General features: G+C 36.6%; 2 protein-coding genes across 7 annotated transcripts in view; both read right to left on the bottom strand.

Annotated features, from left to right (window-relative positions):
* The window catches only part of LOC309602088 (uncharacterized protein), a gene marked incomplete at its 3' end in the record, with an annotated part of 17095 nt that extends 1775 nt beyond the window's left edge, over positions 1-15320 (bottom strand). The window contains exons 1-12 of the mRNA XM_082335393.1: positions 15233-15320; positions 11417-11480; positions 9027-9101; positions 7579-7723; positions 7052-7124; positions 5842-5971; positions 5364-5479; positions 4264-4333; positions 3144-3243; positions 2098-2219; positions 1306-1476; positions 344-526 (exon numbers count right to left, since the gene is read on the bottom strand). Coding sequence (XP_082191519.1) covers positions 344-526; positions 1306-1476; positions 2098-2219; positions 3144-3243; positions 4264-4333; positions 5364-5479; positions 5842-5971; positions 7052-7124; positions 7579-7723; positions 9027-9101; positions 11417-11476 — 1245 coding nt within the window. The 5' untranslated portion in view covers positions 11477-11480; positions 15233-15320. The remainder of the gene's footprint in view (positions 1-343; positions 527-1305; positions 1477-2097; positions 2220-3143; positions 3244-4263; positions 4334-5363; positions 5480-5841; positions 5972-7051; positions 7125-7578; positions 7724-9026; positions 9102-11416; positions 11481-15232) is intronic.
* LOC309602773 (uncharacterized protein) overlaps positions 15239-25783 on the bottom strand; it is a 57841-nt gene continuing 47296 nt past the window's right edge. Inside the window, exons 6-9 of one of the 6 annotated variants that reach the window (XM_082336678.1) lie at positions 25027-25116; positions 18599-18655; positions 16062-16247; positions 15239-15485 (exon numbers count right to left, since the gene is read on the bottom strand). In XM_082336678.1, coding sequence (XP_082192804.1) covers positions 15320-15485; positions 16062-16247; positions 18599-18655; positions 25027-25116 — 499 coding nt within the window. In that variant the 3' untranslated portion in view covers positions 15239-15319. Of the gene's footprint in view, positions 15486-16061; positions 16893-18182; positions 18349-18598; positions 18656-25026; positions 25117-25783 lie in introns of those variants that run through there. The other 5 variants (XR_014230712.1, XR_014230713.1, XM_082336679.1 and 2 more) reach the window with 5 other exon arrangements.

Raw genomic sequence — 25783 nt, forward strand, 5'->3', positions numbered from 1 at the left:
TTTAATGAAGAACTGACAATCAAGCAAAACCTGGAAAATTCTACCTAAGTATGAGGCTTTTCACAGTCTGATACTAAGGTCAACTTTTAATCGAGTTTGCTTTATTTTTCTTCAAATGCATGTGTCAAATTTCATTATGAACTTTTTATTAGCTATTTCAACTTTTACTTAATATAATCTGAAGTGAGAAAAATACTGCATTGCAAACCATCTGTATTTACAGCACTTACAGATGGCAATTTTCTGCTATTGTCAAGATGAATTTTCATCTCCCAGAGTAAAAAATTCAATACAACACCAGCACAATTCTTTGACTACAGTGATGTTCATCACAATGCCATACCTCAAGCGTGTCTTCATGGTTGACAATTGTTTTCGTGTTCTGCAAGGTTTTAACAAGTGCAGTCATCTGTGAATTTGTGGTGCTGTGCTCAGCTTCTGGTTCAGTAGGCTTCTGCATAGAGCTTCCTGCTGAATATTGCTTTCTCTCATCTGCTTTGTTCTTTATTGAAGCAATTTCTGAAGTCTAAAGGATTAAGAACATCAGCAGAAAAAACATCCTGAAAGGTTTTCAGTAACATGTGGTATTTAGTGTTAACATTATGGGAAACTATGGAATGGAAAATCTGAGCTTTGAAATTATGAAGTATGAAATGCAGAGAAACCTCTGCAGATTACTGAGGTACAGTCCCTACCCTTTGTCAATGAGTTTGACTCTTCTCCTTATTGGGGTCAATTTGTACCATTAAATTTCCAGTTAAATTAAAAAAAAAAAAAAAAAAGCCAAGAATATCTACAATGAGACGTGTCAGCACCAAAGAGCAGTCCTATCACCTATCACGCTACATCAACCTGTTAGAGACTCCTGACTCCTGTGCCAACTTGCTACGATTGCCTTCCCAGCTTAGCGTGTAAAACCTCCAGTCACAAGAGCAGCAGTAAGATCCTTAGAGATTTATCCTGAATTTCATTGTGAAGTCTGGCAGATAAAAGAGGGTCAGAGGATGACAAAGATGCCATCCTCCAGAAACTGAAGAAGCCTGCTCCTTAACACATCCGTGGTTTGCATTTGCCTAAGAATCAAGTCACTTTCCTTGTTCTCAGTGTCAGAGGAAAACTGCTACTGCAAACCAGACATTTATTACAGAGTTCTTTAGATGGTGAAGAGGTAAATTCTTGTTCTTTAATCTGTCAATTTTTCTTGCTAAAGCATTAGTGGGGAGGGAGAAGAGAATTAAAAGGAATCAGTGACACTCTAGATCTTTGGAAGTTCTTGCAAAGTCAGAAGAGAATATTATCTCTAACCTTTACCCCCACATCTTTTACAGAAACTGCCTGGCCTTCTCGTTTTGACTCCTTGGCAATATCTTCAGTAGATTCTTCATCCTTTAGCCTATGTACAATTGTCTGGACTGTTTTGACCATATTCTTCAATTCATCAGGATATGGAGTTGGATATCTCTTCAGGTTGCCTTCCTGTATAACAAAAAGCAATAAGATTCTACATTTAATTAAATGCCATAATTAAAACATCAGCTTTAAAACAGATGATGAATTAGGACAAAACACTGAACAATCCAGGATCTCCACCTTGCTCTTTGAGTCTACCTGGATTGATGCAGACTTAAGTTTATAAAACCCAGCAAGATTATGAATCGCTTTGCCACCCCCCCAACGTGTCCACTGACTGCAAGCAGGAAGAATTACGACAACTGCAATTTACTTAAAGAACAATCAGGATTAATCATTGTTTCCCCACTATCCTTCTCCATGGCACCACTGGTCAGGTAGTCTCCTAGTTATGCCCTACATTGCCTTACATCAGCTGAGAGTTTTTCTCTTGTGCTCCACTTTAAATGATCTGGTCAAAAAAAAACCCCCCAAAACAAAACAAAAATCCCACAAACCAACAAAAACAAAAAAACCCACCCAAAACCACAGTGTTTCATCCTGGTAGGTACTCTTAACTAACAACTGAACACTTGATTTCTTCAGCAGAGCGAAATCCACGGCCAAAATAAGGAAATGAATGGGATTCAGGGGTGGGGATAAGAGGGAGGGAAGAACCAAGTATTCAAAAATAAATTCAATACTAACCCGAGGCGGTGCCTCTCTCTCATCTTTGTCTTCATCACACTCAAATGCCACCTGAGCACGTTGTTTCCGCTGTTCCTCCCACAGAGATGGATTGAAACTTTCATTATCAGATATGAACATAACTAAAAAAAAAAAAATTCTCATAAGAATATGATACATAATGCAAAATAAAAAGCCTCTTTTTCTTTCTCTTGGATGGGATTGGTGTGCTTTTGTATGCATTCTTGAAAGATATGAGACTAGTAGCACTATTAACTGAAGACTGGCTGCACTGCCACTGCTTTATGAACTTGGCTGTATTTCTATAATAGTAAAATCCCTATCAGTAAAGTAAAAAACTTCATACACACAGCTGTACACCGGTCTTAACACTCTCACTTGAAAATTTTCAGCAGAACGCTCTGAAAGTGGAGAAATAAAGAGATTTAACCCTCTTTCACTAACTCCTGATGGGGTTACTCATGGAATGCTACTTATTTTCCTAAGTATTTCAGAAGTGTGCAGAAATAACTTTTTGGCAAGGTCTTAATATTTTGGGCCTAACTTTTTATAAAACAGTTCAAACCAAATGTGAGCAAAATGCTTCTTTTCTGGACTGATTTTTGTTTCTTTTAAAACAAAACACAGAATGCTATGTACTTTTCCAAAAATATGTACTCGGTAATGGAGGAAACATTTTGTCTAACATTCTGTTAAAATAGTCAGTCTGAAGTAGATTCCTGCTAAGGAGAATTTCACCCCAAACCATTAAGCTCTGTCAGAATGCAACAGGGTGTCACACTGGGAAGTGGCAACCGTTGCAGAACGTGATCCCACCAGTCCATTCTTCACCTCACTCACTGAAATGGTTTCTCCTAGAATTTACCAATATGTAGATCACATCAAGTTACTGTTCTCATTCTTCAGATGTAACTTCATCACTTACAAGTTTACTTCAAACTTGCATTTAAGTATTATCTAGTGAAAATCATATTAGCTGGACAGTCTTCTCATTATTATTATTTTCAAAAGTGAGCACTCTGACAGGGTATTTCAGAAATTCTTACCATCCTCAGTCCTTGGTTGCTGGGGGAACATGTAATTAGTTAGCACTGTTTTCTGTGTGTCAGGGTCAGCTTCTTTTTGAAGAGGGATAAGTGGTTTAGACTAGGAAGTAAATGAAAGAAGGATATGTTATGAGAATATATATTAAAAAGTAAATATGATCTACATATCACAGAGCATGCCTGTCCCATTACTTTAAAGACTACTCTGCCTTGTATTAAACCATTTCTCCTCTGAATAATTTTCATAAAATGAAGTTATGAACATGTCTGTCTTTGATTGATGACTGGCTTTGACTGAGAACTGAAACTCAGTAACAGCTTTAAGAGAAAAGCAAACACTGGATATTCAAAAAATAACCCAGTTTCTTGCTAGGACTTAGTACTATCCCAAAGCAGGCTGATCTGGAATACACAGGTATATCTGGCCATTTAAAGCTGCAGACAATCATATAAAGAGAAAAATTTGGTACTCAGCTTTTCATATTGACACCAGATTGAATATACCCCACCCCTTACAAAAAAGGGCAGGGGATTCTTGAAATTACTGTATTTTGTAAAAGTGCTTTCATTATACTACATCTGAGGCTACTGGATTTCTGGCAGCCCTGTACACCTTAATGCCGTTCAGGAAATCAACATAGTACAGAGGGCTTCAATACACAGCAAAAATACGAGCCACATGCACATGAGTTACTCTCAAATAGCTTGAAACTTGGACAGTCAGAGTTCAAAGGTGTGACAAGAAACTTAGCTCAAAAAAAGGCATGCTAAGTTTCCCCAATGGTATAGCTGTGGAAGAAACAGCATGCTACACATTCAAGTACTAGCTTATTAAGCACTATCTCTCCTGTGTAAACGAGCCTGAATTAAGAAAAACAAAACCCCAAAAACCCAGCATCTGTTAAATTGCATTTCCTAACAGCAAAGAACTTTGCTAGAAGTACAAAAGTCTCCAAAGACCAGTAGGTTCAGTGTTGTTTATTTCAGGAGAACCGACATAGGAAGTATTGATGTATATGCACAGTACTAGGTCTCATTATTTAACAGATGGCTCTGTACTTGTCAATTCCGTTAGTAATAAAGTCAACAATCATCTATTTTTAATTTTAAAAAAGTTCACCTGATTGTCTGATAGCCACATAGCAGTGAGCTGTTGCAGTTTTGTAAAGGTAAATGGCAAATTCTTCAGTCTGTAAATTACAACAAGAATTTACGTAAGTACATTTATCAATACTGTTAAGATTGCTAAGAAACAATCCTGCATTAGCCTGTAAAAACATTTAAAAAGGACATTTACAGATATAGTTAAATTAATAACTATTGACAGTTGAAAGGCAACAGCATTTAGTTTAGATTCAAAGCTATACCTGGAATTAAAAAAAAAAAAAAAAAAGGCAAACAAAAAAACACATTTCTGCCCAGTTTAGCAAGCAGCTTAAAAAAAAAAGTGACAATGTAACTTGAATTTAACTCAGTTCAGTGACTTGAATACAATTTTGAAGACAATTAACCTGAATTAATCTGAATCTTCAGCATTTTATCTTTCAGTATACATGCACACCAATTAAGAAAAAAGTACCACACCTGAAAATTTTTATTTTTTTTCCAAGATACATGTGTGGGAAAGGGGCTGCCCTGGATAATGGAAGCTCTGGCATTAATAGATAAATCAAGCTACAGATGGAGTACAGAGAAGGTGGACTGGCAGAATAGGAGGGAGAGCTCAGTTAAGACTTATCTCTCACAATATATTTCCATTCTACAAATTGGCAAGAAATGTTTTGTCACTTTTTAATGACCAGCTCTAATAAAACACAACTCTCTTTTCCCCCTTCCCCAGGACGCTCAAGTGTTTTACACTATACTGTGATACTGTTTTGTGTCCTCCATATGCAATACAGGAAACTATTAACTTTTAAGAATCAAAATTTTTATGAAAATAACCAAACTAATTCTCCAGAAAAATACATGCTAACAATCATGAATGTATTGAAGCTGTGCTTCAATGCATGTGCCATGTGCCAAATCATTAAAATAAAGACAGCTTAATACAATGGAACTGCAAGATCCAGAATACAACAATAATACATTAAATACATGCATCTCAGCTTCTAAGCTGTGCATGAGATAAGGAAAGATAGCATAATATATTCATAACAATACCTCTACATTATTATTGCATTTTATACAACTTCTACTTGAATAAATGCATTCACAAACCTATTGTCACTCAGATTGATGACTTTTAATTTCTGCATATCACCCATTTCTTCAGGGAGAAATTCAAGCTTATTAGAATGCAGAAACAACACTGTTACATGCTTCCAGTTTCCAATCTAAAAAAAAACCCAAAGAATTAATTCATCTTCACAACTCTAAATATGCAAATTATTACTGCTTCAAAACAATTAGTATTACAGCTACTTTCGCCTGTAAAGAATAATTAGATTTATTCTTACATATTAAAACTTCTTTTAGTTTCAATACACTAGCAAGAAGTTTCTACTTCTTGCTTAAAAAAAAAAAATCAGAATTTCATTATTTGAAAACTTGTATATTTGTATACATCCTCCTTTAAAAACATACATGAAGAAAATCTACTCAGGAATTAGCAACTTGTTATCCAAAAGTTGTACAGACGATATAGTTTAAAATAAATTTAAAAATTCATTTTACAGTTTCGTAATTAAATACATACCTCTGATGGCAACTGTGTTAAAAAGTTGTGATCTGCAGCAAATGTCCTTATATTAGAGAGCTGCCCAACAGATGAAGGCAATGTTTCAATCTCATTGAAACTACAGTCCAGTTCTTCTACTGATACTAACCTGCAAAAAGAAAAAAAAATTCTTACTCCTCTATAGAGGTCAATTCATCCCACATTAATTGAATACTTTAAGTTTAAATGAAGTTAATACCACTATTAATTACAAGTCTCAAATTTAATTCAAAATAAAATGCTGAAACTCAAGGGAATTCAAATCCAAGAAAAATCCTTTACTAATTGCCTAAAATGTGTTTTGGGTTTTTTTTTTTGTTTGTTGGTTGATTGTGGGTTGGTGGGGGTTTGTTTGTTTGTTTGTTTGTTTAATTTCCTTTACACAGTCCTCATAAGAGAGCATTCAGTGAAAACACCGGGGGGTCAGCAACATCAAATGTTTGTGTACTACACGAAAACGTGCTTGTGTGAGGCACTGAAAACATTCAGAATAGGACAGATCATAGCCAAACAGGAGTTGAGTACAGTTTCTGAACGAGAAAAGAATTTCAAGAGTTAGAGATAGTGAACCTAAGAATCTGGCAGTGAAGAAGTATTTTGTAAATTCTGACAACAAAAGATAACCTACATTAATTATAATAGGAGAAATTTGTATAGCCCTTAATTCTGAACCAATTATTTTTGCCATCATTTGTGAGTTTTAAATTAAATTCCTGAACACCAAATTATACATTAAAAAAAATTACTGATGAACAGGTGAAATTTCTCCTTATAATATAAAAACGATAAATGTGTGTCTTCAGATAAAACTTTTTACAAGCTTTTTGATAGTGGTTCAATCATTTGCAATATTTACCACAGCCACAGCTATGTTACTGCCAAAAACCAGTGTCAGGCAGCTCACTGCCTTTTTAAAGATCTTTCACATTCGATTTTTTTTTTTATAGATTGGTGGCTGCATTAATAAGTGAGGAACACAGGTCTTTTGATATTAAATAACACATAAAGAACATACATGCTGCAACCTAGAATTAAGATGTGAAAGCACTTGCTTTCAATTTTATTAAGACATTGATATGCAGAAGAAATTAAATCAAATAGTTATAAAACAACATTCAGAAGAAGAGCCATTATTACAGAGAAGTGTTCAGAAAGGCAAGTCAACCTTTTATTCAGGTGAAATACCTACCCTCCTATGGAGTCTGGCAAATAAATTAACTGGTTTTCATCAATTTTAAGTGTTGTTACCTTCTTCAGGAAACCTGTAATAAAATAACAAGTTAATCAAAAAGGACATTTGAGTTCCTTAAGCTTAGTTTTAATTTTAAATTCAGGGGAAAAAAAACTATGGGCAAGCAACCACATCTTCTGTATTCCCTGGCATGCCTATAGCGCCGTAGACCTAAGGAAATAAGCAGACAAGCTTACAGAACTTGTTTGCCAGCTTACCACGTGCAGGCCATGGTGGGGGCAGGGAGGGGAGAAGGAGAGAAAAAAAAATGTATTTTTTTAATCCATTTACAAACTACTGTATAAAGTCAAGAATGCTCCAAAACAAATACAAATTTTATTATTCAGCTACATATTGCAGCTTTATCCAAAACTGTCACTTTTAATGAATTGAAACTTAGATGTAAAATGCCATTTGTCTATTTTCAAGTGTTCTGTGTCTAAACTATAAGCTTTCAAGAACATGAATTAACTGAAAATACAAACCAATAGACTCTGGCAGTTGCTGAAGTGAATTACTGGATAACAGTAGGTCTTGCAGGCTTTCACAACCTGAAATACCTTCTTCAACTACTTCAATGTTGTTTTTAGAAACATCCAAGTAGGTCAGTTGTTTCAAAGTGCCTATGAACTAAAAGCAAAAGAAAATAATGTATTCCAGAAAGTGCAAGTTCAAAACAAAAAATCCAGCTATTTGCAACAAACTGTCTCTCGTGTAATGCCAGAGGAAAAGAGAAAACCTACCTATAGTGCTGAAATACAATTTTATGCAAAATATCCAAGCTTTATAATGAAATATTCTGTGCACAGTTCATGTTTTACACACACACAGGAACACCACAGCAATCCTGCAGGTCTCTCTAAAGTCTGTCTGCTGCAAATTCAACTGTTTGACCAATTACCATGAATCAAGTAACTGAAGCTTTAGAACAGACTTCAGACAGACACAGATAACATAAGGACATCATTAAGCTCCAGTAAAGTCTTTTAATGCTTATTTTTACCTTTTGTGTAAAACTGCATCCTACTTAACCTCAAAACCAACAACAATGCATCCCTAATTATACTAAACTGAAGAAACAAGCCAAAATATAAGCTCGCATTACCTTTCCATATGAACCAAGAATAAGCTTGAGGATTTGTGCGCACTACTCTACTAAAATCTTCACAGGGAAGATGCAGTCACTTTCACAAATACAGTTTTACTTTTACTGTAAAGTAGAAATGTTTAATACATCCACTGAACTCTTCAAGGAAGAGTTAGCTGAAGTGAGGAAAGACAGTAGAGAAGAATACTGATCAGGCAAGAAAGCCTCACATCAGAAGACTGCTAGTGATTTTAAGTCTGAAAACTGACCAGCTGCTTCCCAAATTTCAAATACTCATTTATTAGTTTACTAGAACATAAGCAAAGGTTCACAAGTACTGCAGTAATAGGTCAGGCTGGACCCCATTTAATTCTGAGAGATGTCAGGAACCCAGATGAAGTCAACAGAACATCTTCTCAGGAACTGGCTATGCTCCCTGTATACATGGCACCTGAACAGGCATTGCTTGCTTTACAGCCATAACCAGTAAAAATTCACACAACTTATTTATCCTGTAAATTTCTGCTTGCCATCCAACACAAAATAATCCCTTTTTAGAGGGGCCAGTCAACCCTAAATTTGATCCAGGATTTGATCTAGGGTTTTTACCCCTTTTTTGAATTGGAACATAATTTTTAGATGAGAGAATGATGAAAAGCTGTGTACCCAGCTCTCATGATCAGTGACAATTTCTAAGCAGACTAGTTGAGCATTTAAGTGGCATTTAGCCCTTTGGCTTTAAGTAACGTTAACATCACATAGCAACTTTTATGTATATGATAGCTGACAAAGTAAATACCACTGTAAATTAAAATACTAAATGTTTAACACAGTAAAAGGACTTACCCCTGGAACAAGTGTTAGTCTATTACCATCCATCCAAAATTCCTTTAACCCACTCAGTTGTTCAAGTACTTCAGGCTGCAAAGGGAAGCCATTTTTTAAAAAATTCATACAGAAAACAATGAAAGGCAAAAACAACTTCAGTGACTCATCTATTGCATCTTCAAGTAGTGTCTCATTATAGCTGTTATATACACTTGTTTCACTCGGTCATCATAGAAAACCCAGATAATTCACTTTTTGAAATGTAAATATTACTAGATACACAAAAATCTTTTAAGAACTTGATCACAGCACTAAATAATCCTTACAGAAAGTGAGGATTTCCCCCCAGAAAGTATTATTTTTCATCTGGAGCACACAATAAATAAATGTTATTTGTATAATTTCCTCTCTCCTGGAGGACGTCTAAAAACCCTTAAATTCCATCAACTCAGAAGACCTGTTTTTCAAAAACCACAAAGATTTTGTGGTTTTGGGGAAAAGGAAAACAAATTTTAATTTTCTAGCAACAAAGGGTACATCTGCATGACACAAGCAAACCATCACATCCATAAAGTGAAGTGCAGGATTGTGCTTCCATTACAACTTATTCTTAGAAGCATCTTACGTATCAGGGAAAGATCACTTCTTGGTAAACATCCATGTTGCATATGCTTTCCTATTTAAATTTCCCTCCTGAGAAAGTAATACAAAACAGATGCTACTGCACCTTAACAACTACAACCAAGTTCAGTTAAATGCAGAACTGAATTTTGTTATATTGTAAATATTCAGCATTCCTGCCTAAGTTGCAGACCTGACTACCAATAACGTATTTTCTAAGAGAAAATCTTAACTGAAGACTACCTTTCAGACAGATCTTTATCCAAAAAAGCTGTTTCAAACCTTTTTGTGCTTTTACCAATAGATCTTAATGAAAAAAGTTACCAGTAGTTGACTCTTGTAGCTAAAAGGCTGGAAGAGATGAAGCAATCAGCCAAAAATATACCCAAACAGGTAAATTTGCAGCCTATACTTAGTTCCTGGCTGTTATGGCTTAATGTGGGCCTGTGCACATTAGTTTAAGGCTCCCACACGAATATCTACCCTGTAATGAGAATATGGCAGTAGTGGCAATGGCTAGAAGTGTAATAATACTAACGAACAATTCCTTAAATACACTTCAGCTCTGGGGTCCTCAGCACAGGAAGGACATGGACCTGTTGGAGAGGGTCCAGAGGAGGGCCACAAAAACAATCAGAGGGATGGAGCACCTCTGCTCTGAGGAAAGGCTGAAAGGGCCAGGGTTGTTCAGCCTGGAGAAGAGAAGGCTGCAGGGTGACCTTATTGCAGCCTTTAAATACTTAAAGGGGGCTTATAAGAAAGTTGGGGACAGACTTTTTAGCAGGGCCAGTAGTGATAAGACAAGGGGTAATGGTTTTAAACTAAAAGAGGGTAGATTCAGACTAGATATAGGGAAGAAATTTTTTACACTGAGGGTAGTGAAACACTGGAATGGGCTGCCCAGAGAAGTTGTGGATGCCCTGTCCTTGGAAACATTGAAGGCCAGGCTGGATGGGTCTCTGAGCAACCTGATCTAGTTGTAGATGTCCCTGCTCATTGCAAGGGGGATGGACTAGATGACCTTTAAAGGTTCCTTCCATCCCAAAGCATTCTAAGATTCTATGATTCTGTTCCCTATATGCCAAACCATACAACTAGGCAAGTGTTCAGCTCTGCGTGATCTACTGGTGGAACACAAAGGCTTGACTTTATTATATGGCAGGTCAGTATGTTCCGCTGTACTTCTATTTCAATCCCTTTATCCAGGGAAGTATTTGTAGAAACAGAGAGATGTTAAGTGATTGTAAATATAAGAGGTATTTGTCTGGGAGATCATGACAAGGAAATAAGTCGATCCATGCTGAAGGAAAAATCTGAGTGCCTCAACCATAAATACTATTTTGAACAATATTCAAACTTAAAATTAAGATCGTTTCCCTTGGATCTAAATAGTTTGTACACAATAATAAAAGCAAGTTATGCACAGTTTATACAGAACTTGCAACATTAAATACATGATAACCAATAAGTGTTTAGAATTTATTGTAAGCCAAACAATTATGTTTATAATTCAAACACATATTACCTTTTTTTTTTTTTACCAGTACAGTAACGACACTATACCACAGAGTGTTATTTTCAAGTTGAGGAGAAACATACTCATATTCATCAGAATGTGCACATAATTTTTATAACAGGCTCCATAAAGTAGTATGAGGTATACATAATATTTGCTCAGTAGCAGAACTCTTAAGCTGATGTTTACATTTTCATATTGATTAAAAATAGATTAAAGGAAAAAGACATGTATAAAAGATACAAAGCTCTGTTACTAAGGCAAAACTCACCACTTCTGTGAATTCATTACTTCCTAAGTCCAGTCTCTCCAGCTGAGTCAGTCTGGACATGGTTCTGCACAGGAAGGGGATTAATAAGGAATTAGATTTAAGAAAATACCAGTTACATTCAATCTTCCTGTATTCATACAAATATATTATTTTAATCAGTATTAAGTAGTGATGCTGTTCTGTAACTGGATTGATATCTAAATAAGGTCAAATTTTCACACACTGTTCAACCAGACACATATTAATGATCACGCCAACTGTTGACTGTCACACAAAGAGTACACTGCAACTCATCTACAGATTAATTTACAAAAACTAAAGACCACTAGAGTAATCTTTGTGATAAAGAGTAACTCAGTGAAGTTACTCTTCTTTTGAGTGCTTCAGCTTTTCACCTACAGTCACAGTAGGTCTTCTCAGCAGCCAAAGGCTGGTTAACTACATGTTTTCCTCCCAATGAAAGACCACTGCCTAACGATCAGCTAACACAGAAAAGACGACTGTTGAATCACAACAACCAACACCACCTTTATCCCTCTTCAGGCTGCTGAAAAGGTTGCTTCCATATGATATGGTCTGGAATCCTAATTATTTCTCTAGTCCTACAACAAATCAGATTGCTAAACTGGATTTTGTGACACATCAATACTCTTCAATCCAACTTATGGCAAAGATTAAATCAATGACTGAAATAAAGTAAAATCCATTATTTCAAGCTACGTTTTGGCAAAATTCTTCCTCCATATAAAGTTTACTCTGGGGACCCCACAGAGATTATCTACCTCTGCACATAGTGGTCTACATGGTTGGTACTCCAGTCAACAGCAGTAGTACCTGAAAATATTTTCAAAGGGGCTGTGCATCCCTCATATGACATTATGTTCTGTATTTATTTAATAATATATTTCCGTAGAACAATTAATAACATCTAAAACTTTCAAATATAAACTGTAAGTATTTACATACTATAAAATTCTGGAAAAACTATATGTAAGAGCTTCTAAATGGTAAAGTCTTTTATATTACCAGAATATATGTATGAACACTAATATCTTTAAAAAGCATCTGCATGAGTACAAGATGCTCTGTGCAGCTATTCAAAGTTTCAGTTGTTCTTCAAATACACTATTAGAATTGTTCTGAATATACAGTTCAAAAATTACATTCTATTGAAAAATGCCTAATTTATTGAAAGTAAGTTAATGTAATTATTAGTGTTATTCATTAAATACTTGCCAAAAAGAATTACGCACAACATTTGTCTATAGATTTTATTTTCATTACATTATAGTAATTATGTTGGGGACAAACTACGAATTTAGCATAAGAAGGTAAAGACACGATCAAGACAAAAGCAGAAGCCATTTTTTGCACTGCACACATAACATACACAAGCTTTAGGGGAAAGCCTAAAGCTCACATTCCCACTGTCTCGAAGAGAAAGAAAAAAAATACAGGAAAAGGCTACTTCCAGAACAATCTGAGAAACATCTTCTCTCAGTTCTCAAAGCTCATGAACCAGATGATTATCAGTAAGACAACTGCTAAAATTAATTTTCCAATTCTAACATGAATCCCACTGAAATAATGCATAACCTGAATTTGTCAAAGCTTTATGAGACCAGGCTAATATCAATTTTAGTGCCATATGTTGCTAACAAATTTGCCCCAATGCATCTCCCAGAAGCACAGCTGAAGACTCACTTAAAGGGTTAGGATATCATTCTGCAGCTTTCGAAACTTCATGGGCAACACCATATTGTACTTTTACTGATAGCTTCAATTTAAAAAGGTTTTAGATTTCTCATGTTTTCAAGCTATGTTAGCTGGGCTGTGGGCTACTAGAGAGAGCAGTCCAAAACTTCACTGATCATCTAAATTTCAGCATCAAAAAGTAGATTAAGGGAGATTCACAGCTATGTGGGATTGAACTTGATACATTAGTTTCTGTAAATGATTATTTGAAAAAAATGGCTTATTTTAACATTTTTATAGTCCTTTCATTTCAACAGATTTAAGACAGTGCCTTGATTTTTATTTGAACTGAATTTTCGGCTTAGAAATAAATACAAATTTTAAAAGTGAAGGAAAAAAACCAGGACCAACAAAATGAAAAAAGTTCAACCTGATTTAAGTGAATTTTGATAAGGCTAAATTGAAACAAAGTCAGACAGGGTTTTTTACTGTGGCTTGACATGAACAGAGGTTTTTTTTCTTACAGTTCAACATGAACTCTTCTCTTTTTATTTTAATGGTTTGGTAAAGATACACACACACTAAAAAAATAACCCCTCAATCTCCCAGGCCAACATACTCAAAGGTCTGAATGATTGTTCTTCCTTTCTCCTGCACACCATTCAACTCTGAGGCCAAACTGTTTACACAGCTAATACAAGATTCACAGAATCTAAGCAATAAAGCTCCCCTGCTCCCCATTGCCAAATTACACTAGATAAACAAATTCTGCTCCAGTCCAACCCAAGATCTAGGTGCTCCCTTCCCTTCCCCCACTGCTACTGCTACATCCTTCATGGCTCTAAGGCAACCCAAAGCTCCCATTCTTGCCTTAAATCTTCACTGTCTTACTGGAAAACAAAAATCTGTTACAGTTTTAACCATTTGGAACCACAGCAAATATCTGCAAATCTCTCTCAAGCATCTGCAAAATTAATGTTATGTAACATTGACAGTAGAGCAAAGTAACTTTACTGATTTGGGGCCCTTTTTTTTTTTTTTGCCAAAATGTCTGTGATCCAGCAAACACATCCACTCAACTGTAAAACATACACAAATGTGCTTGCAAGACCACGGCCTCAGTTATTTTCCTCCCCCCTTCCCCACTGCCTGCCTAATCTATAGCACTTTCAGCTATTCCGTGACTAATATCTCTTTGCTTTTCTGTATTGTTTATAGCGCAACTTTATCTCCAGACAAAATTCAAACAAAGCTTCCAATAATGTTAAAGTAACAGGAAAATTCAATGCTAAAGGAAGACGAATACAGGACTGGAAACAAAAATTTACTATGTCACTTATTTACACCTATTTCTGTCTTTGCCACAGTGCCATGTAATCCCTTCTATAAACTGAAAAATCTGTTTCCTAATTCATATTATTGAACTTGCTGTCAAATCAATCCAACACTAAGGGACCAGGTAGTCTAAATTATGCCTCAGATTCTGGTGTTGTAAATAGTCAGCTTCGTGAAGGTTAACACTACAGCTTACTTCAAGTAGCGTACAATTTAAGAGGTGTGTGTGATAGCAAGATTGGGCCCTGAATCACTGTAATTACACTCTCAAATAACTTGCTTCTTTCTAAAAAGGTTACTCTTTTTATTGACAACTAGGCAATAGACAGAAGCTTTAAAAAAAATTAAAAATAAATTTTTTATATTTCCATTGGACCATTTTCCCAACTTTCAGCTACCTATCAGATAAATGCCTCTAAAATAGGCTCTGTGTATTTTTGCTTTCCTTTCAGTAGAAATATTTTCATTGAACTGGTTTGCATTATAATACTGCCAGCTTTGCAATCTCTGGCTGTGGATAAGCTCCAAGCACAATGATGCATTTGGCACAAAGCAACACTGATTTAGTGTGTTGGCATTAATTACCCATTTTGATTAACAGTATTTCAAGTGCTTTATGCTTTAGTGCTAAAAATTATGTGCATGTTTAATTCAGCAAGAGGGCTACCTGATTTTGCAGAAGTTTATCCAAATACATTTCTCATTACAAATATGAAAGAATTTGCTGTAAGTATGAAAATATTAAAAAGGTGAGAGTCACAGGGAAACAAGAAAAGGTAGTTATACCCTATAGCAAAAATATTAGCATGCACTGCTACATCATATTAGCTTCAATGTTGTCTCCCACAGCATTCTCCTGGAGAAGCTGGCTGCTCACGGCTTGGATAAGTGCACTCTGTGGTGGGTTAAAAACTGGCTGGACAGCCGAGCCCAGAGCGTGGTGGTGAATGGAGTCAAATCCAGTTGGCGGCTGGTCACCAGTGGTGTTCCCCAGGGCTCAGTGTTGGGGCCGGTCCTGTTCAATACCTTCATTGATGATCTGGATGAGGGGATTGAGTGCACCCTCAGTAAGTTTGCAGATGACACCAAGCTGGGTGGGAGTGTTGATCTGCTGGAGGGTAGGAAAGCCCTGCAGAGGGACCTGGACAGGCTGGATCGATGGGCAGAGGCCAACTGCATGAGATTCAACAAGGCTGAGTGCCGGGCCCTGCACTTGCGTCACAACAACCCCATGCAACGCTACAGGCTGGGGGAGGAGTGGCTGGAGAGCTGCCTGGCAGAAAAGGACCTGGGGGTGTTGATCAACAGCCAGCTGAACATGAGCCAGCAGTGTGCGCAGGTGGCCAAGAAGGCCAATAGCATCTGGGCTTGTATCAGAAATAGTGGGGCCAGCAGGACCAGGGAGGTGATAGTGCCCCTGTACTCGGCACTGGTGAGGCTGCCACCTCAAATACTGTGTTCAGTTTTGGGCCCCTCACTACAAGAGGTGCTGGAGCGTGTCCAGAGAAGGGCAACGAAGCTGGTGAAGTCTTGTGAGGAGTGGCTGAGGGACCTGGGGTTGTTTAGCCTGGAGAAGAGGAAGCTGAGGGGAGACCTTATTGCTCTCTACAACTACCTGAAAGGAGGTTGTAGCAAGGTGGGGGTCGGTCTCTTCTCCTTAGTAACAAGTGATAGGACAAGGGGAAACAGTCTCAAGCTGTGCCAGCTGAAGTTTAGGTTGGATATTAGGAAAAACTTCTTCACCGAAAGGGTGGTCAAGCATTGGAACAGGCTGCCCAGTGAAGTGGTTGAGTCTCCATCCCTAGAGGTATTTAAAGAACAGATAGATGTGGTGCTCGAGGACATGGTATAGATGGACTTGGCAGTGCTAGGTTAACGGTTGGACTTGATGATCTTAAGGGTCTTTTCCAACCTTGATGATTCTATGATTCTATGATTCAAAAAGAAGCCTTCAGATTTTCTACACTGTTTAAAGCTGTATAGTATGTTCCTTTTAAAACACATACTCAGGTTTGGAAAACTGTGTAAGTTCGAGTTTCACATCAGCTTCTGTTCTAATGGAATAGCTAAAGCCAGGCCATGGATGCCTTCATTGGCCAGGTCAACAGCTGCATGGTTGTATTATCCTGAAAGGCAGATTCACCTGTTACATACCATGGACACCACAATTTTTTTTCTCCCCAGTGTACATCATACATAAACAATGTATGTTTCCAGTGCCTCACTGTAGCAACATGCAAATTAATGCCGTTAAATTAAAAAAAAAAAAAAAAAAAAAAGTAGTCTCAATGGCTTAATCTCCCTTAATTGAGCCACAGGAGTACCAGAAGAGAACAATAAAGGTGGCATCTCAGCATGTACTGTAGATCATTATGGAGCTGCTGCAGAGGACATCTTCATGACAGCTGCTGTTCAGTTTTCCAGCAAGGATGAAACCCTGAAAACACTGAAGTCAACAAAAAAATTCCCAGCAACTTCAACAGAAGTTGTGTTTGGCTTAAACACATTACAGCATTTGTTTAAATGTCTCTTATCACTATAAGAGACCTCCGTAAACTACTCTTTTTAAAGTATTGCATGTAATTCATTAGTGTTAATTATGGCAATTAAGGTCAGAGTAATTTTATAAACAAAATCTGTATCAGCCATAAGTTTTAATTATAGCTACTGTTCCTCAGTTGGGAGTAACTTAATTTACAAAGCTACTACCCCAAATTATATGTCCTCTGATTTTCTTCTGCTGAAAATCAGTGATAACAGAAAGAGCAAAGGAGGATAGAGAGTATTTATATCACATGAATGAATAGAATGCTTCACACTTGGAAGATTTAAATCCACACTTTCTGATGCTATGCATCTCATTCCAGATATGAGTTCTGGCATCTTTATATAGCAGACACCTCAGTACAGTATCTAGGCACGCAAAAAGGGAATTCCAATGGAACATACCCCTTGTTCATGTCTTAGGCATATAATTAGCTACAGCCACTAAGAAAACTGGCTGTTGTATTTGAAGGGCTTGCAATTCACACTTCAGCCTACTGCATGCAAGCCTGCTAGCATATGAGCTGGACAGAGTGAATATTCAATTGTTAGCTCCTCCTCTTCTCCACCAAAACATCTTACCTACACCAAAACCAGTGCCTCTCTTCACCAGTTTCTGTTGCCAGAGGAGGACCGCTTTTACAGCGCACCACCACACATTCAGGACTCTAGAGCTCATTATTCACATCCCATCTTTGGCATCTCTGTTTCTCTTTTCATTGACCTTTTATACCTCTGTTAACCCACTTGGACCTCCAGGGTCCAAGTCAGAAAATTCAGAGCACTGCTCTAGCTCACAGCAACAGCAGGAACTGCAACACCATCGGCCTGAGATCATCTGATGAAATCAGTGAGCAACTGCAAGGCAGGGTTTAGAAAGATGCCAGATTTTAAGAGAGAGGTGCAACTGGATTTACTGTTAAAACAAATGCTTTAAGAATTTCCAGAACTATTTTACTATTACCAAAAATGTGTCTGAGGAATATGCTGTCATTATGTTAAATGAGCCTGTTGCACTATAGAACAGGCACAGCATAACAGATTCCATGCAACACAATAATGTTACTTACTTCAGCCCCAAAGTATATTAAACTAAAAAATGTGTTCAAGTCATGTGAATTGCATTCCCTCAGTCATTCTGAGCAAGCATCTCAAACTCCACATTTGATTTAGAGATAATGATCTTAATTACCACGGCCTACGTCTCAGACACTCAGCCTTCAGAACTGTACCCAGACAGGCATCTGGGCAGCCATACAGTACTGCATGCAAGAAGCATCAGACATCTCAGAATGATCATCCTGAAGTGCTCACATGCTGACTTAAATGCTCAACAAGTGGATCCAAAATCCACAGAGCTGGACAGGGACAGGAAAAAAAAAAAAAAAAAAATCTTTGAATAGGCAAACCTCTGAATAGGCAGACCAGTCAGTTCGAAGGGTGATATAATTTCAGCAGTACGAAGGGAAAGTTCCTTGTGAGAGCTTAGTCCGGTTACTTAGCTACACATTTTAAGCTGTGATCTACTTTTCAATATGCACTGCGTTATTAGTAGAACTACAGAAAAAACCCTCCAAAGTAGTTTAAATAAATGGCATCCATACTTACTTTGGCAATATTTTTAACTGGTTTTCTCTAAGTTCCAATATCTGGAGTTTAGTTAATCTGTAACAGAAAGGCATATCAAATTATCACAATATACTGTATTTTATGACAAAAGCAACCTCTGAACTTATTTATATTGATGAATTTTAAAAAAAAAGATCTACAAGTTCGAAATATTTTTTCTGTAAGAATGAAAATACGTTTTGTGCATAAATCTGCATGCTATTTTAAATTCATTTATTCGTTGGGGTTTGGTTTTGGTAAAGCAGCAAACAAACTGGATCTTGCGTGCTTTTCTGCACCTGTTTGAACACATTTGTTTTCCTTAATCCCAGAGACTTTAAAGCACTTCATTGGATTCATTATGGGTACATGTTATCATCATATAGAGAAGTACACAGGAAGTAATAGAAGAAAGGCAGGATCGGTCCGCACAAGTTAAGATGCTGAATTTCTAATACTGGCAATGTATCAAAACATTTCATACAACAAGCCTCATCAGAGGAATACCTGTGGTCTTCCACATGGTAAAAACAACCTTTAAATTCATCTTGGATTTCCTTCAATTTTCTCTTTCTAGTCAGCTTCTTAATCCATTTTGATATTTCTGTCACAAGGCAGTTTGACCTTTCTTTCAATAAATCCTTGGTTGCAAGATAAATAACCTCTAAATCCCAAACTCAACTGGTTGGTCAAGATAAGTTCAAAGCAGTCTTGATGTTCAAGCAATATACCATCCCCAGTGGATTTTTTTGCATCAGGACAGCAGTGACAAGACCATCTCTTTGTTAAATGAAATGCAGAAACTAAGTCTGGTTTAAATACAAACAGGATTGAAAAGACAAGAGTTCTACATGTGACCCACTAACAGCCCTCATACGACACAAAATACGGCATTAAGCTCCCTGACTCAAAAAGGAGCTTAGTGAACAGACCAGTCTTTCCTGAAGATGCTTAACTGAGTACGTTGTAAGGACAGAGACAAAACCCTTAATTTTGATTAAATAGTAAGAACTATACTTAAAGTAAAAATAGAAAGCTGAAAACAATATTTATTTTTCCTCTAGACATTCACTCATTTTGGATGCATTCGAAAGTAGCAATCTGCTGCGCCTACAAATAACCTAAGAATATAACAGTCACCTTGAAACAGAGCAGAGGTCACCGGAGCCCAGCATTGCGAGCAGTACTTGCCATCTGGTAGCAACTGCTGGAGGGGAACCTCCTCCCTCCAACCTCTCAAAGAAAAACCAACACTCTGACAGTGCTGAAAGAATACCCTAATAAAAATCCAGTTCATGGTACTATCACTGCTGTCAATCTAGGACATACCTGGAAAGGATTTCCTGGCCTTCCTACCCTACCTGCATCCTAAGATACCAATTTGTGACAAAACAGAACTTGTTTGTTTAAGCACCCTCAGATTTGAATGGTCATTTTGGGCTTGGACTTCTGAACCCAAGACCAACCAAACACTGCATTAGGCTCCAGCTGGTGTTTTGCTTTGATGACTAGGAAAATAGTTACACTGTAGGTTTTCTTCACAACACGAGTATTCAGTCAAGTTTCTCAGCAGAGAGCAGTAGAAGCAAACCTCCATTCATATGCGAAACTATATACATGCATGCCAACATTTTGTCGACCTTAGCCAGCACTGACTGCACTACACTTGTAATAAACTAATTCTCTGAACTTAGACTGCCTTTGGTGATAGAAAGGTTCATAGCTTTGTGACCTTGTTTCACATTCCACTCTTTCTTCAGCTAACCCTAAGAAACTGGAGAGACAAATATTGAAGTTCTTATGTGTAGAGCTACATAGAGGCTATTAGGGAGACATTTTCAACCGCTCCTGGCTGGGAGATACAGGCTGTGTCTAAACTAGTAATTTTTGTGCTGTAATTGATGAGAAATATTGGACTGAAGCAGCTGTCACTTCTTCCATTATGACTGGAAGGGTTAATTCAAGTTTAATATAATAATACACATCAAATACTCAGCCTAGCTGCTCTTTAAATTGCTGGTGTAAACACCCATGCTAAGCATCTCAATTGCTATAATGGAACTGAAATCTAGGGTTTCACTTGGAAAATAAATATAGAGAGAGAACTAGTCCACCTATACTAAAGGAAAAATATAAGTCTTAGTGGCAGAATATACATTTCCTGTGCCATTCTGTCACAAAGATTTGTCATACGCATATGGAAATATTTCATTTCGCAACTGTAAAAACCCATAAACACAGAAATATTTACACATCACCTAAACACAAAGCCGTAACAGACTATTATTCAACTTTAAGTATACCTGGTGTAACAGTTTCAACAAAGTTATTGTTGCAGTATTGTTATTTAATATAAACAACTTAGCCTGGTTTTAAAATGTAGCTCAACTTTTAAATGAAACAAAATGTCTACATGAACACCTTGCCAGGAAAAGATCAATATTCTTTCTAAATCTGATTTCTTTAACTATACAATCTGTAAAAAATGTAAAAAAAAAAACAAAAAACAAAAAACAAAAAAAACCCACGCAGGTATACTTAGGAACTCTCTGTTCAACAGCAGTCATTCCTTGAAAAGCTAAAAATATTTCATAAAGAAATGTTCTTTATTTTTCACCTCCTTTGCAGTTTTGTTAATGCAGAATACATTTTTTTTAAATCATAACTAAAATAGAAAGGCAAGAGGACTGAAATATATGTATCCTATAGCAGGTTGCATCTGCAAAAGTTTCAGCCAAATTACATATATGTAACTAAATTAAGTCCCCAACTTGATTATCACTGTACATTTATGTAAAAAATCATCCCAAAATAGATACTACTAAAAATATCTACTACTGCAAATACTACTGGCAAATTGTTGAGAAAGAAGATTAAAACTAAATTCATTGCAACATCGCAGTAAGAAGTTTCTGGAAGCAATACCCCATTGTAGACAACATTCTCCGAGTTTTTAGAATGACACTGAAGCTAAGCTCCTTGCTTATCTTAAACACCTATCAGTAAATAATGTTTCCCTTTTAAAGCTCTGTTTCAAAATCAGCATGCAGTGAGCTTCAAGTTTAGAATGCTCTGCTTTTATACTTGTATATTTAAATGTAAATATACATGATGTATTTAGATACAACAGATATGGTTTTCTTAAGGATAAGCAATTCTCAGGTTTCTGTGCACTGGCATAAAGGCTAACTCTGGGATCTGCGCCAACATTAATGCATTCAAATTAGAATCTGGGAGTGGAGGAAAAAAACCAACTTCATCACCTCAGAATTCCCAAGGAACTGGCACATTTCATCAAAAGTCTGGTGATTTTTAATAAGTCTAACAGGCTGGACTGGTACAACATCTCTGAAGGACAGCAAGTATGAAATGCTCATAAAGAAGGGGGAAAAAGGTTGGCTGATCTTCACCTCAAGAGTATGCAAAGCTTTAGCACAAATTTTGAAGGCGAGAATAAAGCATGGACGTAAATGTAATAGAAAGCTGCATGGATATACTAAAACTAGTTTGGATTACACAAAGTTTTCTTTCCTAAGCATCAGGCTGGATGTTACTGACAGAGGTGCTCGAAGACTCATTTTGGTACTATCCTGTTCAATATTTTTTAACAGCCATCTTAAAGGATAGGAAAAATGTTTAAGTTGTCTGATGCCACAAAAGACACAGACAATAGAGCGAATTATTAGGGCACTGTAGGAAAAAAACCTGTACAACCTTAAGGACTGAAAAAAAAACAGAAAAGGGACAAGATGACATAGCACCAAGTCAAGTAGTCATGATTTCCTTGTAGAGTCACCAGCCATTTCTAACTGAGCTGTCCAATGCGTTAGTCGATCATGTTGGGAACAACACCAGGCAGCTGCAAAAAAGGCTAATGAAACACTGGAGCGTAACCACAGACATTTTCAAGAGAAACAAGAAGATAATTGTGACATTGTACAAGCCAGGAAGAGATCTCAATTTTAATTCTAAATATAGCTATATATTTCGTCATCCTCTGTCAAAAAGATGATGAATTCAACCTGAAACTCGTTCCAAGATATATTAATATAATCAGGCACAAAGGAAAACCTGCCATATCAGAGGGAAACATAATTTTGTTTAGTTCAACAAACTAAAAAAGGGATATGAGAACACTATAAAACCAGGAGGTGAGAGAATGGGGGATAACATTCATGAGAGATGACAGCAATTAAACTGTGGAACAAATGAATATGAACAGTCAGAGAGAAACTGGTGTGGGAAACCAGGTTTCTAACCTGAACTGCTGGGAGACACTGACATATGGAGCATAAAAACCCTGCTAGCTTTAATATGGCACTGGCTTTGTTTTTAAGAGGCATTGCTGCCTATAGCTGCCAGTAAGAGCAGGCAACAGAACTCAGTTACTTCATGTGTTTCCATGTAATAAAAAGTAAGGCCGTATACAAAACAATTAATGCACCAAACTGGAAGAAGTTGAAGGCTTGTCCTTTATGGCAATAACCAATAATGCTCTAAATATCCCAAAAGCTTCTACCAGAGCTTTCTTGTTTGTTTTTTAAAAAAAAAGTATTCTCATATTCTGAAGTACAAGTTAAAAGACTGTTTGCCCTAGCAAGTGTTTATACCTAGCTGTGAAGTTGTGGGGTGGCAGAGCAGTCTGATCACTTACAGAACATAAGTACTCAATGTCAGAGGGGTCTGAATCTTACTTTGAAATGATGTTTTACCAATTCATTGTTTTCTAATTTAATTGATGTAAGAGTTATCTTCCTGTAGACTAGGATTTATTCTGTGCAATGCCATTATTAGCAGATAAACTTATATAAATACTTTGAATTTATTTAAAAACAGCTGATGAGAGAAGTCTTTATTTCAGTTTCATTCTCCTAGCTCCAAGCTAGGATGCTGCAAGTCACTGTTTATATTTTAAAAAACCAAGGCTGAATTCTTCATAGCTATTAAGAGAAACACTACACTGGAGAACTGGCTTTCAAGTTTCCTTCAGTAACTGATTTATTCTTAAGCTGTTACTAATTAATGAATTCACCATTTCCCTAACCATTAAGTATTATAGAAGCAGACAGTGATGAAGAAAAAATTATAATGAGGCTTTTTTTAAAACTACCTGTAAGATTAACTATTTATAAAACCAGCTGTGTCAATATGAAGTCTTCAATTTCATCTGTAGTGCCTGGTTTTTACTAAGAAAATTTTGCCATTTGTTTAGACTATTAAAAGACAGAACAGAAAAATATATAGGCAATCATCAAAATGCCAACAGGCAAAGAATATGCATCTTCGAGATATTTCTTCTTCAACCTTAATGAAGGCTTTTGAAACGCAAACTTTGTGTACTAGAAACAAGCACGATAATTAATGCTCCTGCATCATAAGTAGCTTTTTTATTAGCTGAGTGTGTAACAGATCTGGTGCTTTTAATTGTTCATCAGGGAATGACTAATAACTGGACAGAGAAGAATCGGCCAACAACTCCTATCACAGATGACTAATAAACTAGTGGTCACTAATGGACTGCACCTGTGCTCATCTTTCATTGTACACCTCCTGATCTGCCAGACTTCGGCAGCACTCTGCTTCGCAGCTTTTCTAATCTCTTGTAAACTGTGCTGACCCAACTATAACCATACAGCCTAAGACAACTGCTTTCACACAGCAATATGCCTAGTTAACTAATAGCTATTATTTCCTGAAAGAGAGGCTTGCTGGACATGGGATGGGGTAGGAGAGTGACCATCTAGGAAAAGAGACAGTAAAATAAGAGTGAAGAGGGGGGGGGGGGAAAGCAGAAATGGCTACATCAGCATGGTAAGGAGAACAGGATGAACTATGCTTATCTAGGAGTCTTCCTTTTAACAACATTATCCTTTCACTTTTGCTCCCAAGATTTAATCAATTTTAAAGAGGGAAGGATTTAGTATTTGTCTTATATTTAAGCTATTACATGGAACAATTTTGCTTAGTCAGCACACCGTAAAATATGCTAAGTCTTTCATAAAGATTCCTTACAACAAGGCACTCAAGAATTATAGATGCACAGGAAGGAATCTGTGCATCCAGGAGAGGACAAGTGGAATTATAGATGTCATTATTTGCTTCACTCCAATTACTAAATGATAAACAACCCATATTTCAGAAATACTAGTCTCCTGTACTTACCAGACTTGTGTTGTAAAAGAAGAAAGTATGTAAATGAGTTTGATTTCTTGGTTGTTTATAAGCATTCTGTCTGTCCTTCAAAAGCCCAATTAAAAAATGGTGATACAGATTTGGGGTTTTTTTCTGTAACTAATATGTGGCATGAATTGATTGGTAATGTACAGTTCTTCCCCTCCTTCAGTTCACACTTTGCTTTAGAAGCACCAGAAACTGCTCTGCATGAATATAAAACTAAACATAGATACTAAGTTTCAAATGTAACTTACCTGCCAAAATTGGCTGGCAAAAACTCAAGAAAAGCATCATTCAGGTACAGCTGCGTTAGGTTTAACAGTTGTGAAAATCCATCTGGAAGCCTATATAGAAATAAAATAATGTAGTGCCTTTGTTTCTATTATATCCAGGGCATTAAGTCGTATTTTCTTAAACAACAGTATAGTACTGAAGTCCTACATATTGATAACATTAAAATTAAGGTAGTACCACAAGTTCTACAAAATTGCACTAGATACCTGTTCTCTGTAAGATTAGTTTCAGAATTATTTTTAAGTATTGAGGACAATATATACAGGCAATAAAAACCACAAACAACAAATGTAGTCTTGCTATGTATCTGTGATCTCCTGTCACCTAATGTGAAGGAGGCATTCATTAGAGACGATAAGATAAATTAAAACCTACGTAACACCTTTTTTCCCCAGAAGAGTTACGTTGAACAAAGGTTGTATCTCTGGCAGTGCTACTTCTGGCAAATTAATTTTGTCACTGTTGAAGGTGACAGGGAAATCTACTCCTATAAGCTAAGTTTGAAAATCAGTGGTACAGGCTTTACAGTAAAATTAATTATTGTTATTAAGAAAGAAAACTCTTTGCATATTTCTATGTTCACAGAGAAGCAATTGACTTAAAGGTGAGAAAGCCACATGGTATAATGCAGGATTGCCCACACAGCCTATTAACTTGGGCAAAATACTTTAATGACATAGCTATACTGTATCACAGTGCAATGAGGTTAATTAAGAT

This window comes from Platalea leucorodia, assembly GCF_965183815.1.
Source record: "Platalea leucorodia genome assembly, chromosome: Z".
NCBI lineage: Eukaryota > Metazoa > Chordata > Aves > Pelecaniformes > Threskiornithidae > Platalea > Platalea leucorodia.